The 10,114-nt window shown below is 43.6% G+C and overlaps 1 protein-coding gene across 2 annotated transcripts in view; it reads left to right on the top strand.

The window, feature by feature from the left end:
* Positions 1-576: 576 nt before the first annotated feature.
* Positions 577-10,114, top strand: part of PDS5A (PDS5 cohesin associated factor A) — a 141,580-nt gene continuing 132,042 nt past the window's right edge. Inside the window, exons 1-2 of one of the 2 annotated variants that reach the window (XM_059382774.1) lie at positions 577-664; positions 1,530-1,707. In XM_059382774.1, coding sequence (XP_059238757.1) covers positions 1,570-1,707 — 138 coding nt within the window. In that variant the 5' untranslated portion in view covers positions 577-664; positions 1,530-1,569. Of the gene's footprint in view, positions 665-752; positions 887-1,529; positions 1,708-10,114 lie in introns of those variants that run through there. The other variant, XM_059382766.1, reaches the window with a different exon arrangement.

Genomic DNA, 10,114 nt, shown 5'->3' with positions numbered 1-10,114 from the left:
GGCCTCTGGGACCGGGTTCTCTTCCCGCCACAGGGGCCCCTCCTCGGCCCGCCCTTTGGGTCCAATCCTCCCAGAGGCGCTCCGCGCGACAAGTCTTGGCGCCAACCGGGTGGCGGCGCTGTCCGCCCCGCGCGCGGCCGCCTCAGGCCCGAGGGAGGCGGAGGCACGGCCGGCGGAGGAAGGGGAGGGAGCGAGGCGCGCGCCCTGCTCTCGCGTGCTCTCGCACCGCTCGCGTGACCGGCTGGTGTGTGCGCCAAGGGCCGGCTCCCGGGGGCACGGACGGCCGGGCGCGCGCCGCTGCGAGGGGCGTCCGGGTCCCGGTCGGCGGACCCGGCCGGCGCGAGGTGCGGGCGGGCGGGCCGCGGGGGTCTCGGGCGGACACGGGCGCACACGCTCCCGGAGGAGCCTTCTCGGAGGCTGCTCTTCCTCGGCCAGACGGAGAGCGGCAGTGTCTCCCCGCCCAGCACACACTCGCCCCGCGTCTCCCCCCGCGGCGGCTGCTCCTCCTCGGCACCGCCAGCCCCAGCGCCGCTCCGGGGCGGGCGGCGGCGGCGGCGGGACCCGCGGAGCCGCTTTGTGTGCAGCCCGACGAGGGGCGGCGGCGCAACCACCTGACAGAGGCCCGGGAGCTCGATGCACCTTCCGCCCGCATGAGGAGGAGGAGGTAAAGGCGGCGGCGGCTCGGCTCCCGCCCTCGGTTGGTGGAGGGAGGGGACGGAAGGGGAGACCAGAGCGGGCGGGTGGGGGGGGGGGCGCGGGACCGAGGCCCGGCGGGGCTGCCCGGAGGTGCCAGTAAGGCCTCGGCAGCGCCGGACGGCGCCGAGCAGTCGGGGTCGAGAGAAGCCGCCGGGGCCCCTCCGCCGAAGTTGAAGGAACAAAATGTGAAGTGCGGAGCCGCGTCAGCCGCTTCCTGGCGTGGGGTTTGGGGTGGAGGGCGGCTTGTTTTCCCCTCCCGCGGGACAGGGGAGGGGCGGGAGTGTGGCGGGGACGCCGGGGGTCCCGAAGCTCGGCCCGGCAAAGGCGTTCGTTTCCCGGAGCCACCGTTGCGTGTGGGTCGGGTTGAGTCCCTAGTTTTGCGGCCTAAGCCGAGCCCTATAGGCCTCGCGTCTCCTTTCCCGAAGGGGACTGGCCGGGCGGGGACTCGGAGCTTCTCTCCGACCGAGCGGAGGCCGTGAGGGCCTCGCCGGGTTCGGGATGCTGCCAAACTTCGGACCTCGGTGCTTGGGGGTGGATTTCATTGTGAACGGCGGAATGGGAAACTCCTGGCGCTTGCTCGGCGCTTCCCGCGGCCGCTGGGGCCGGAGAGCCCCGTGGGCCCGGGGCTGGCGGGGCTGGCGGGGCCCGCGGGAGTGGGGGTGGCGGGGCGGCCACCAGGGTCCAGGCCCGGGGAGGGGCGCGTGGCGGGGCCGCCGCCGAGTCCCCCGGCCTTCCCGGAGAAAGGGCCCTTTGCAGATTAGAGATTTTTGAAATGAAAAAAGAGGTTACAAAGTCTCCCTTTTCTCGCTGAACTTTTGTTTTCTGACCGATAGAGGCCGGTAGAGGACTGTGAAAGAAAAGTTGTCCCCCAGGATGGACTTCACCGCGCAGCCCAAGCCTGCCACTGCCCTCTGTGGCGTCGTGAGTGCAGACGGGAAGATCGCTTACCCTCCGGGGGTAAAGGAGATCACCGACAAGATCACCACGGATGAAATGATCAAGCGACTGAAGGTAAGCGACTGGACACAGTGTTCACACTTCAGACGTTTGTGCTCTGTCCTGTGGTATTAACTGCACTGCTAGGCCTGGCCTTTACAGTTTCACCTACCTGGGCTTTTTTAGGTATTTTATCATCTCGTTTTTTACTCTCTCTGAAAGGTATTGTTCTTTCTTGGCTGTATCTTTGAATAGTTCTGTAGGTATATAATCATTATGGGAAATTAAAAGGAATGTGCTTGTTTTTTCAAACATGAGAATTTAAGTGCTTTTTAAATAACTTTTTTCTAGAAATATTTATGAGAATGCTGTTCAGAGTAGCTTACAACCTTAAATGGAGGCAGTAGCTTGCCTAGGAGGGTTCCAATTTCCGTTCATTTCTGAGGAGATCGATTTATCACCAAACCATTTTAGTAAATGGTCAGCAATTTTCTAATATCCAGAAGCTTGAATATGAATTTAGTATTGTTAAACTTTGACAGAATGTACTGACTTCAAAATTCAGACGTGAAGTAAGGTGATGATTTAGGTCCACATGTTAAAGGGGTTTTCAGGAGAATATTTTAGCTCTTTTTAAGTTAGTTTATTTAAGCCATGGTAATCTTAAGATTGAGGTTGTAAGTTCCAGCCTTATGTTGGTCAGCATTTTGCTTTTTTCTGTTGCATGGACATAGATTGTGCCTACAGCCTTATAAGATAGTGCTGTTCTTATTAAGGGATCAACTTGATGCAATGGTTCTCAACCAGTTATTTTCTTTCTTTCCTTACTTCCCTCTTCCTTCCTTCCTCTTCCTTTCATTCAGGTAGGCTCCACGGCCAGTGTGGAGCTCAGTGCAGGGCTTGAACTCAGGGCTGTGAGATCAAGACCTAAGCTGAGATCGAGTCCAGGACTAAAGCAACTGAGCCAGCCAGATGTCCCTCAGCCAGGGCATATTTGACCCCCAGGAACATTTGTCAGTGCTGGAAATTTTTTGGTTGTCACAACTAGGGCCAGAATGGAGCAAGGAGAGGGAAAGACTTGAGGCAGGAGATCCAGATAGGAAACTGGTAAAAGTGTAAGTGAAAGATGTTGAAATCTTGAAGCTGGGCTAGTGGGAAGAGAGGTAGGGAAATATCCAAGAAATGTTTCAGAGTTAGAATCAATTAGACTTGGTGGGTGGTGAGGGAAGAAACAATGATGACAGTGTTTCTACCTTGGGCAACTTGATGAAATGTATTTTTAGGGAATGATCTTGCCCCTTTGTTCTAGAGCTTAGTATATAGTGCCTACTAAATGTTTTTGATGTTGTGAGTGCTTAATGAATATTTAAAGTATTCCTTTACCTTAGTTCTTAAAATCTAATTAGATCCTGCAATTTGTTGACTCTTTTTTGAAGGAAAATGATACAGTACCTTCCATTAAAATAGATTTGATACTAGAGATTATACATGAGGCGAGGTCCTTAATTGATGCTTTTTAAGGTTGTATTGAATGGTGTTGCTGAAAAATTATGAAATGCAAAGCTATTAAGTAAGCAATTTGTATCTTTTAATTTTTATTTTCATATAAAAAATAACGAAATCTTGAATTCTAGTGATGGATAATCCATATGTACTTTTTCTACTTGAGGATAGAGTGTCAGAAATGCCGTTGTATAAATGGACATGTAACCAAGTCTAGAATGAGCTTTGGGTTAGGATGTCATTTGTTATGAGTTCTTTTGGAAGTTAAAATTGACCTGCATTTTAACCAGTTTGAATGTCCTGCTAAAATTTCGCTTTTCTTAAGAATCTTATGATTTTGTTTTCCCCTTGTTTTTCTAAGTCTGTTTTTGAATTGGGCTCCCTGGTTAGTTAAAGTAGTACTGTCTCAATGGAAGCATAGATTTTTAATAGTGTTTAACCAGTTTTGATAATTTTTGTGTTTATTAAACCCTTAATTATGGGCAAATTTTGTAAATTCAGTAGTTTTTTTAATTATAGCGTAGCAACAATGTTTAAATGCTGTATAAATGCAAACTGAGCTTAAAGAAAGGTAAAATCTTAGTGGAATTCAGAGATGTTTGGTCCATTCTCTTCAGTTTTCAAGAATGGGACAAATATTTTTAACAAAACCATAATTTTAGAGTTAGAAGGATGTTAAAAGAAATTCTAGAACTCCCTGTATTTCACAGATAAGAAAATTTAGGGCCAGAGTTGCCAAGTAACATGTATGGAGATCAGTCAGTCATAGAGTGGCTTAGTGGCAGAACCAGGACAGTAGCATCTAATTTATTTTCATTCTTATAGCTGATTTTCTTAAAAGGATCTAAGTATAACTAAGAAGTCGTGATTTTTTTTTTTTTTGCAATAAAAAAAGAGAAGGGAATCAATGAGTTAATTTGATCTTTTGCAAGGAGATAATAGGACAGCATTTTTTTTTTTTTTTTAACACTAGAAGCAATTGTAAGCTTTTTCAAGAAAGTTTTGAAGCTTTCTTGAAAATGGTTCTTAGAGTATGTTTTTGGAATAGCTAAGATATACTTTTGGGTATATATTATAGGTTTTAATTTCAGTTTTCAAAGAAGTATTTTAAATATTTTTACACTTCCAATCACACTGGCCTTCAGTCAATTCCTTGAACATGCCATGTTCGTTTCTACCTAGACAGATTCCACATTGCATAACCCATATGTGTACTCTTTTCAACTTCCTTTGTCGTTCGTGTGTTCACCTTTTGTCACTCATTTGTTGTTCTTAAGGGAAGCCTCTTAGATTCCCCATTACGTGTTCTTTTAGCTCCTTCATATAATTTTTTACAGATCTATTACATTCATGTGTATGTTTATTGGTTTGTCTCCCCAACTCTGTGTAAGCTTCATGAATACAGGTACCATGTCTCTTTTTGTTCACTTTTGTACCCTGCCTGCACCACATTTAATGCAAATAATTGGTCAGTGGACAAATGAATACTTTGTATTAATATTGGGTTAGAAAAAATAATAATAGTAGATTAGAGAAATACCTATATTTTGGAAATGAAGGATAATTTGAAAATATTTTGAATTGCAGCTAAGTCTTTACCACCAAGTTTGCATACCAGAAAGATACCATGGATATTTAGAATTTTAGATCCACAAGATAGCTTAGAGGTTATTTGGTTCTGTTCTGATTTTCCAGATGAAGAAATGGAGTCTGTGATATTGTGACCAACCCTAGTTACAGAAAGCTGAAAACTTTCACCAACAGTTTTGTTGCTTAGGGTAGCCCGGCTGGCTCAGTTGGTAGAGCATGCAACTCTAGATTTCAGTGTAATGAGTTCAGGCCTCATGTTGGGCGTGCAGCCTACTTTTTAAAATAAACAAACAGTTTTTATTACTTAGATAAGTTACAATTATATATTAATTTTAGAGATATTAAAGGCCATACAAAGTTACCTGTTAGAAAGGACAGCTGATTGTTTACTACTAATGGTACATTAAGGAACAAGGTTTATGGTTCAGGAGCAGCCTTCCTTCTGTATAGTTAAGGATTCTGAAACTAATGTAGCAGTCATGTCTGATAACTTTAATAACATTAAAAATACACCTATAAACAGTGTTGTACAAAATTCCATTAAGTGCTTCTATGCACAGTTTATTATACACAGTTGGTTTCAAATCATGTATTAATACAGAACTACATGCTGCTCACATTTTTTTTTTTTTAAGATTTTATTTATTTATTTGACAGAGAGAAATCACAAGTAGTTGGAGAGGCAGGCAGAGAGAGAGAGGAGGAAGCAGGCTCCCTGCTGAGCAGAGAGCCCCATGCGGGACTCGATCCCAGGACCCTGAGATCATGACCTGAGCCGAAGGCAGCGGCTTAACCCACTGAGCCACCCAGGCGCCTTTTTTTTTTTTTGGCTAACATTTTATTCCTTCCTTTCTTGCTATTTTGGAAGTGGAAGGTCCTTGATAAGCCTTGATTTTTAGAGAGAGGGATGGACCAGGTTGAAGATTTATTTATTTATTTAAGTAATGTCTGTACCCAACATGGGGCTTACTCAGGACCCCGAGATCAGTAGTCACACTCTCCAGCTGAGCCAACCAGGGGCCATGAAGATTGTTCCTTATATCCACTTATTACCTGATCTTAGAGTTCAGTACCCCAGACAGTTCTCTGGCTATTAACTTCATACCCAAATATGCAATACTCATTCAGTCACAGTATTATATCAAAATCCTTACTCCTTTGGGGTTAAGAATTGGGAAAGATTAAATAAATAACAGGGTTTCGTTGTTCTTAATATGTTCCCCATTTTTTCTCCCACCAGCTGTTACTTCTATATTTTTCTTTGTATTTTTCCTGTCATCTTTGTCTTTGTGTCAACCATTCCCTCTGCCCCACACTCTTCTCCTTTCTATGGTATGGTTTGTTTGATATAGTTAGGAATTAGGATATGGTGGGCTTGATTTAAGGGAAGGGCATCTCTCTTTTCTCATCAATTGTAGGTTGTGAGGGGAAGAAGAGATTAGGAGCAGAGGAAGGCCAGCCATGAATTCTTTCCTGTCTTTCCTCCAGGTGGATCCCAGAAATAACTGTTTGGATTATAATTATTTTCACTTCCATAAAAGATTTTTATAATCCCTAAATGCCACATAGGATGCTGATTTTATATATAATTCAGTATTAACTGCCAATCTAAAATCTGTTCATATATTTTATTTTAATATTTGTATTAAATCTTCTTTGCAGAAGAATCTGCTAGGAAATTAAAAAATTAAATAGGCAAGATTTCTTAAAATGAAGTCCTGTAATATAGCCAATATGTATTTGGGGAGTAATGCTAACTAGCACAGTTCTTCTTTTAGACTTGCATTTGTATAGAGGAACTATTCTGCTGTGTGAAGAACTACCCCAAACCTAGTGGTTTAAAACAGTGAAGTCTTGTTTTGTTTTTTTAATTTTTTTTTTTTTTAAAGATTTTATTTATTTATTTGACAGGGAGAAATCACAAGTAGATGGAGAGGCAGGCAGAGAGAGAGGGAAGCAGGCTCCCTGCTGAGCAGAGAGCCCGATGCGGGACTCGATCCCAGGACCCTGAGATCATGACCTGAGCCGAAGGCAGCGGCTTAACCCACTGAGCCACCCAGGCGCCCATTGTTTTTTTAATTTTATTGTAAAATATATATACTAGATTTTACCATTTTAATCATTTTTAAGAGTACAGTTTTGTGGTGTCAAGCACATTCACATTGTTGTGCAACTGTCGCTACCATTCATCTCCAAAACTGTTTTATATTCCCCACCTGAAACTTTGTACCCCCTAAACAGTAACTCTTGGGGCACCTGGATGGCAGTGGGTCTTGGTTAGTGGTCTGCCTGCAGCTCAGGTCATGATCTCAGGGTTCTGGGATGGAGCCTGGTGTCCATTGCATCAGGCTCCCAGCTCAGGTGGAGTCCGCTTCTCCCTCTCCGATTGCCCCTCCCCCTGCTGTGGGAGCGCAGGCGCACGTGTGTGCATGCACGCACTTGCTCGCTTGCTCTCTCTCAAATGAATAAATGACGGGGTGCCTGGGTGGTTCAGTCGATTAAGCTATTAAGCGGCTGCCTTCAGGTCAGGTCATGATCCCAGGACCCTGGGATCAAGCCCAGAGTCAGGCTCCCTGAGCCTGCTTCTCCCTCTCCTTCTGCCCACTCTCCCCCACTTGCAGGTGCACACATGCTCACACTCTCTGTTGAATAAATAAGTAAAATCTTTTCAAAAAAAATAAAAGAAATCTTAAAAAGACAATAACTCTGATTCCCCTTTCCCCACCTGAAACTTTCCCCCAGCCAGGGGCAACCGTCTTTCTACTTTGTGTCTCTGAATTTAACTATTCTAAGATTCTAGTATAAGTAGAATCATGTAGTGTTTGTCCTTTTGTGGCCGGCTGTTTCATTTAGCATAATGGCTTCAAGGTTCACCCATATAGTATGTGTCAGAATTTACTTCTTAAGGCTAAATAATATTCCACTATGTGTATATAAAGCATCTTTTGTTTTTCCATTCATTTGTCAATGGACACCTGGGTTGCTTCTACCTTTTGACATCTGCCGCTTTTCTTCTTTATCTCACATATTTTGTGAATCAGGAATTTGGGCAGGCTTGACTTGACTTGATTATTCTTCTCCATGTTCCTTACAGTTCTCATTAATTTCTTCAGCTGGTGTCTAAAACTGGTCTAGAAGAGCCACACTGGTTTCTCTTAAACACTTCCTGCTTTGGTAGGAACAGCTGTAAGGTTGAACTCAGCTGGGCCCTTTTACCTATCTGTGATGTAATCTTTGGGCTTTTCTGTGGGGTCTCCCTCACAGGGTAGTTGGACTCAGGCTCTAAGACACCATGGAGGAAGTTGCCAGTACTTTTTAAAGGCTTGGTACAGAATTGGCAATGTCACATCTACTTTACTGGTTAAAGTAGCCATTGCCCATTCTACATTCAAGGGTAGAAAAAAATGATTCGATTTCTCATTGGAAGAAGAAAGAAAGAATTTGTAGCCATCTTTAGATAGATTAATCACAGGAACTCTTCTGACAAATCAGAGTATACCAACTGTAGACTCTGTAGCAGTATTCATAAACTTGAAAAACACTTCACTTTTAAAAATAATAGTATATTTTTATAACCAACTTGCTAGATTTGTGAAATTTATTTTAAATACTGTAAGAAAAAATCATAGAAATTCCTTTATGTGCTGAGTAGGGAGAAATTATATGTGGGCTTCTCATGATTTGATCTTAGAATCCTGTTTCCTTTATTATTTGAATTTTTACTGGAGAGTATTGCTGCGTAATGATGATGATTTTTCCACTTCCTACTCCTTTTTAAGAATTACCTCAACTTTGAATTTTGAGACATTTGAACCTCTGGAAGAGTTGGAAAAAAATTGTACCTTCAACACCCATATCCCTTTCCTTAGGTTTACCAATTGTTAACATTTTGTGGCCTTTGTTTGCTTTTGTTTCTCCATATACACACAGGGGGAAATAGACATGATACACTTTTTTATACCAATACATATATTGCGACATTCTGCTCATGAATGCTTCAGTGTTCTTCTTAGAATGATGATCTTTGGGGCAGCTAGGAGGCTCAGTCAGTTAAGCATCTGCCTTCTGTGGAGGGCATGATCCCAGGACCCTGGGCTTGAGCCCCACATACTATATAGGTGAACATAAAATGTTGCCCCACTGAGCAGGGAGCCTGCTTCTCCTTCTCCCTGCCACTCCCCCTGCTTCTACTGTCTCTCTCTCACTATCAAATAAATAAAATGTTAAAAAAAAAAGCGCACAGAAATCCCCAGTGATCATTATCCCACTCAGACTTAAAATTGGTGCAGTGTTATCTGTTATCCTGTTCATAGTAAATTTCTCCCAGTTGCCCTAAAAATGACCTTTTAAAAGATGGAGTTTTTCCTCTATCCAAGTTTCAGTATAGGATCATTTGTATATGTTACATCTCTTTGGTCTCCTTTTTTAAAAGATTTTTATTTGTTTTAGAGAGAGAGCACATGTGCAGGGCAGGGGTCAGAGGGAGAGGGAGAGAGAATCTCCAGCAGACTTTGCTGACTACAGAGCCTGATGCAGGGCTCCCTCTCAGAACCCTGAGATCATGACTTAAGCTGAAGTCAAGAGTCGGAGGCTTAATTGACTGAGCCACTGAGACGCCCCTCTTTAGTCTCTATTTAATCTAGAAAGTTCTGTCACCATTGTTGGAGGAGGGGAGTCATTCATGATGTGACATTTTTGAAGCATTGGTCTCATAGGAGTGTCGTAATCTGTTTTTGTCTCATTTCGTTGTGCTTAGGTTGAACTTTTTTGGCATGTACTTTACCATGCAAGTGGTGATGTGTAGTTAGTTTCCTTTACATCATCAGAAGGCACAGAATGTCATTTTGTCCTATTGGTTAATGCTAAGTTTGATTGTTTGGTTATTATGGGTAAAACTCTTTCATTGCAAATAATCCCTTTCCCAGCTTTGCAATTACTAAGTAGTGTTTAAAGTGAGAGTTTTTAAGAATAATTTGTTTTCCAACAGTTTTTACTTAACTTTGGTGGTTATAAAATTTTGCCTTTTTTTGATTCTGTCATTCCTTCTTACATGTGTTAGCTGGCAAAGAGCTGGGAAAGAGCCTTCGCCCTGTTCCCCCAACCTCCCTCCTTTTTTTAAGAGTTTATTTATTCATTTGAGAGACAGAGTGCACACAAACAGGGGGAGAGGCAGAAGGAGAGGGACAAGCAGCTCCCTGCTGAGCCAGCTGGAACCCTGTTGTGGGGCTGGATCCCAGGAACTAGAGATCAGGACCCGAGCTAATGGCAGACACCTAACTATCTGAGCCTCACCTACTCCCCTTTTTAAAAAAATTATTCATGAAGTCTTCATTCAGTGCATTATAGTCTGCTGTCTTTATTTCCTTTGAGAGTCAAATTATCCCAAAAT

This window comes from Mustela nigripes, chromosome 1 (genome assembly GCF_022355385.1).
Source record: "Mustela nigripes isolate SB6536 chromosome 1, MUSNIG.SB6536, whole genome shotgun sequence".
NCBI lineage: Eukaryota > Metazoa > Chordata > Mammalia > Carnivora > Mustelidae > Mustela > Mustela nigripes.
The sequence above is the reverse complement of the archived record's forward strand: the minus strand, read 5'-3'. Positions and strand labels throughout refer to the sequence as shown.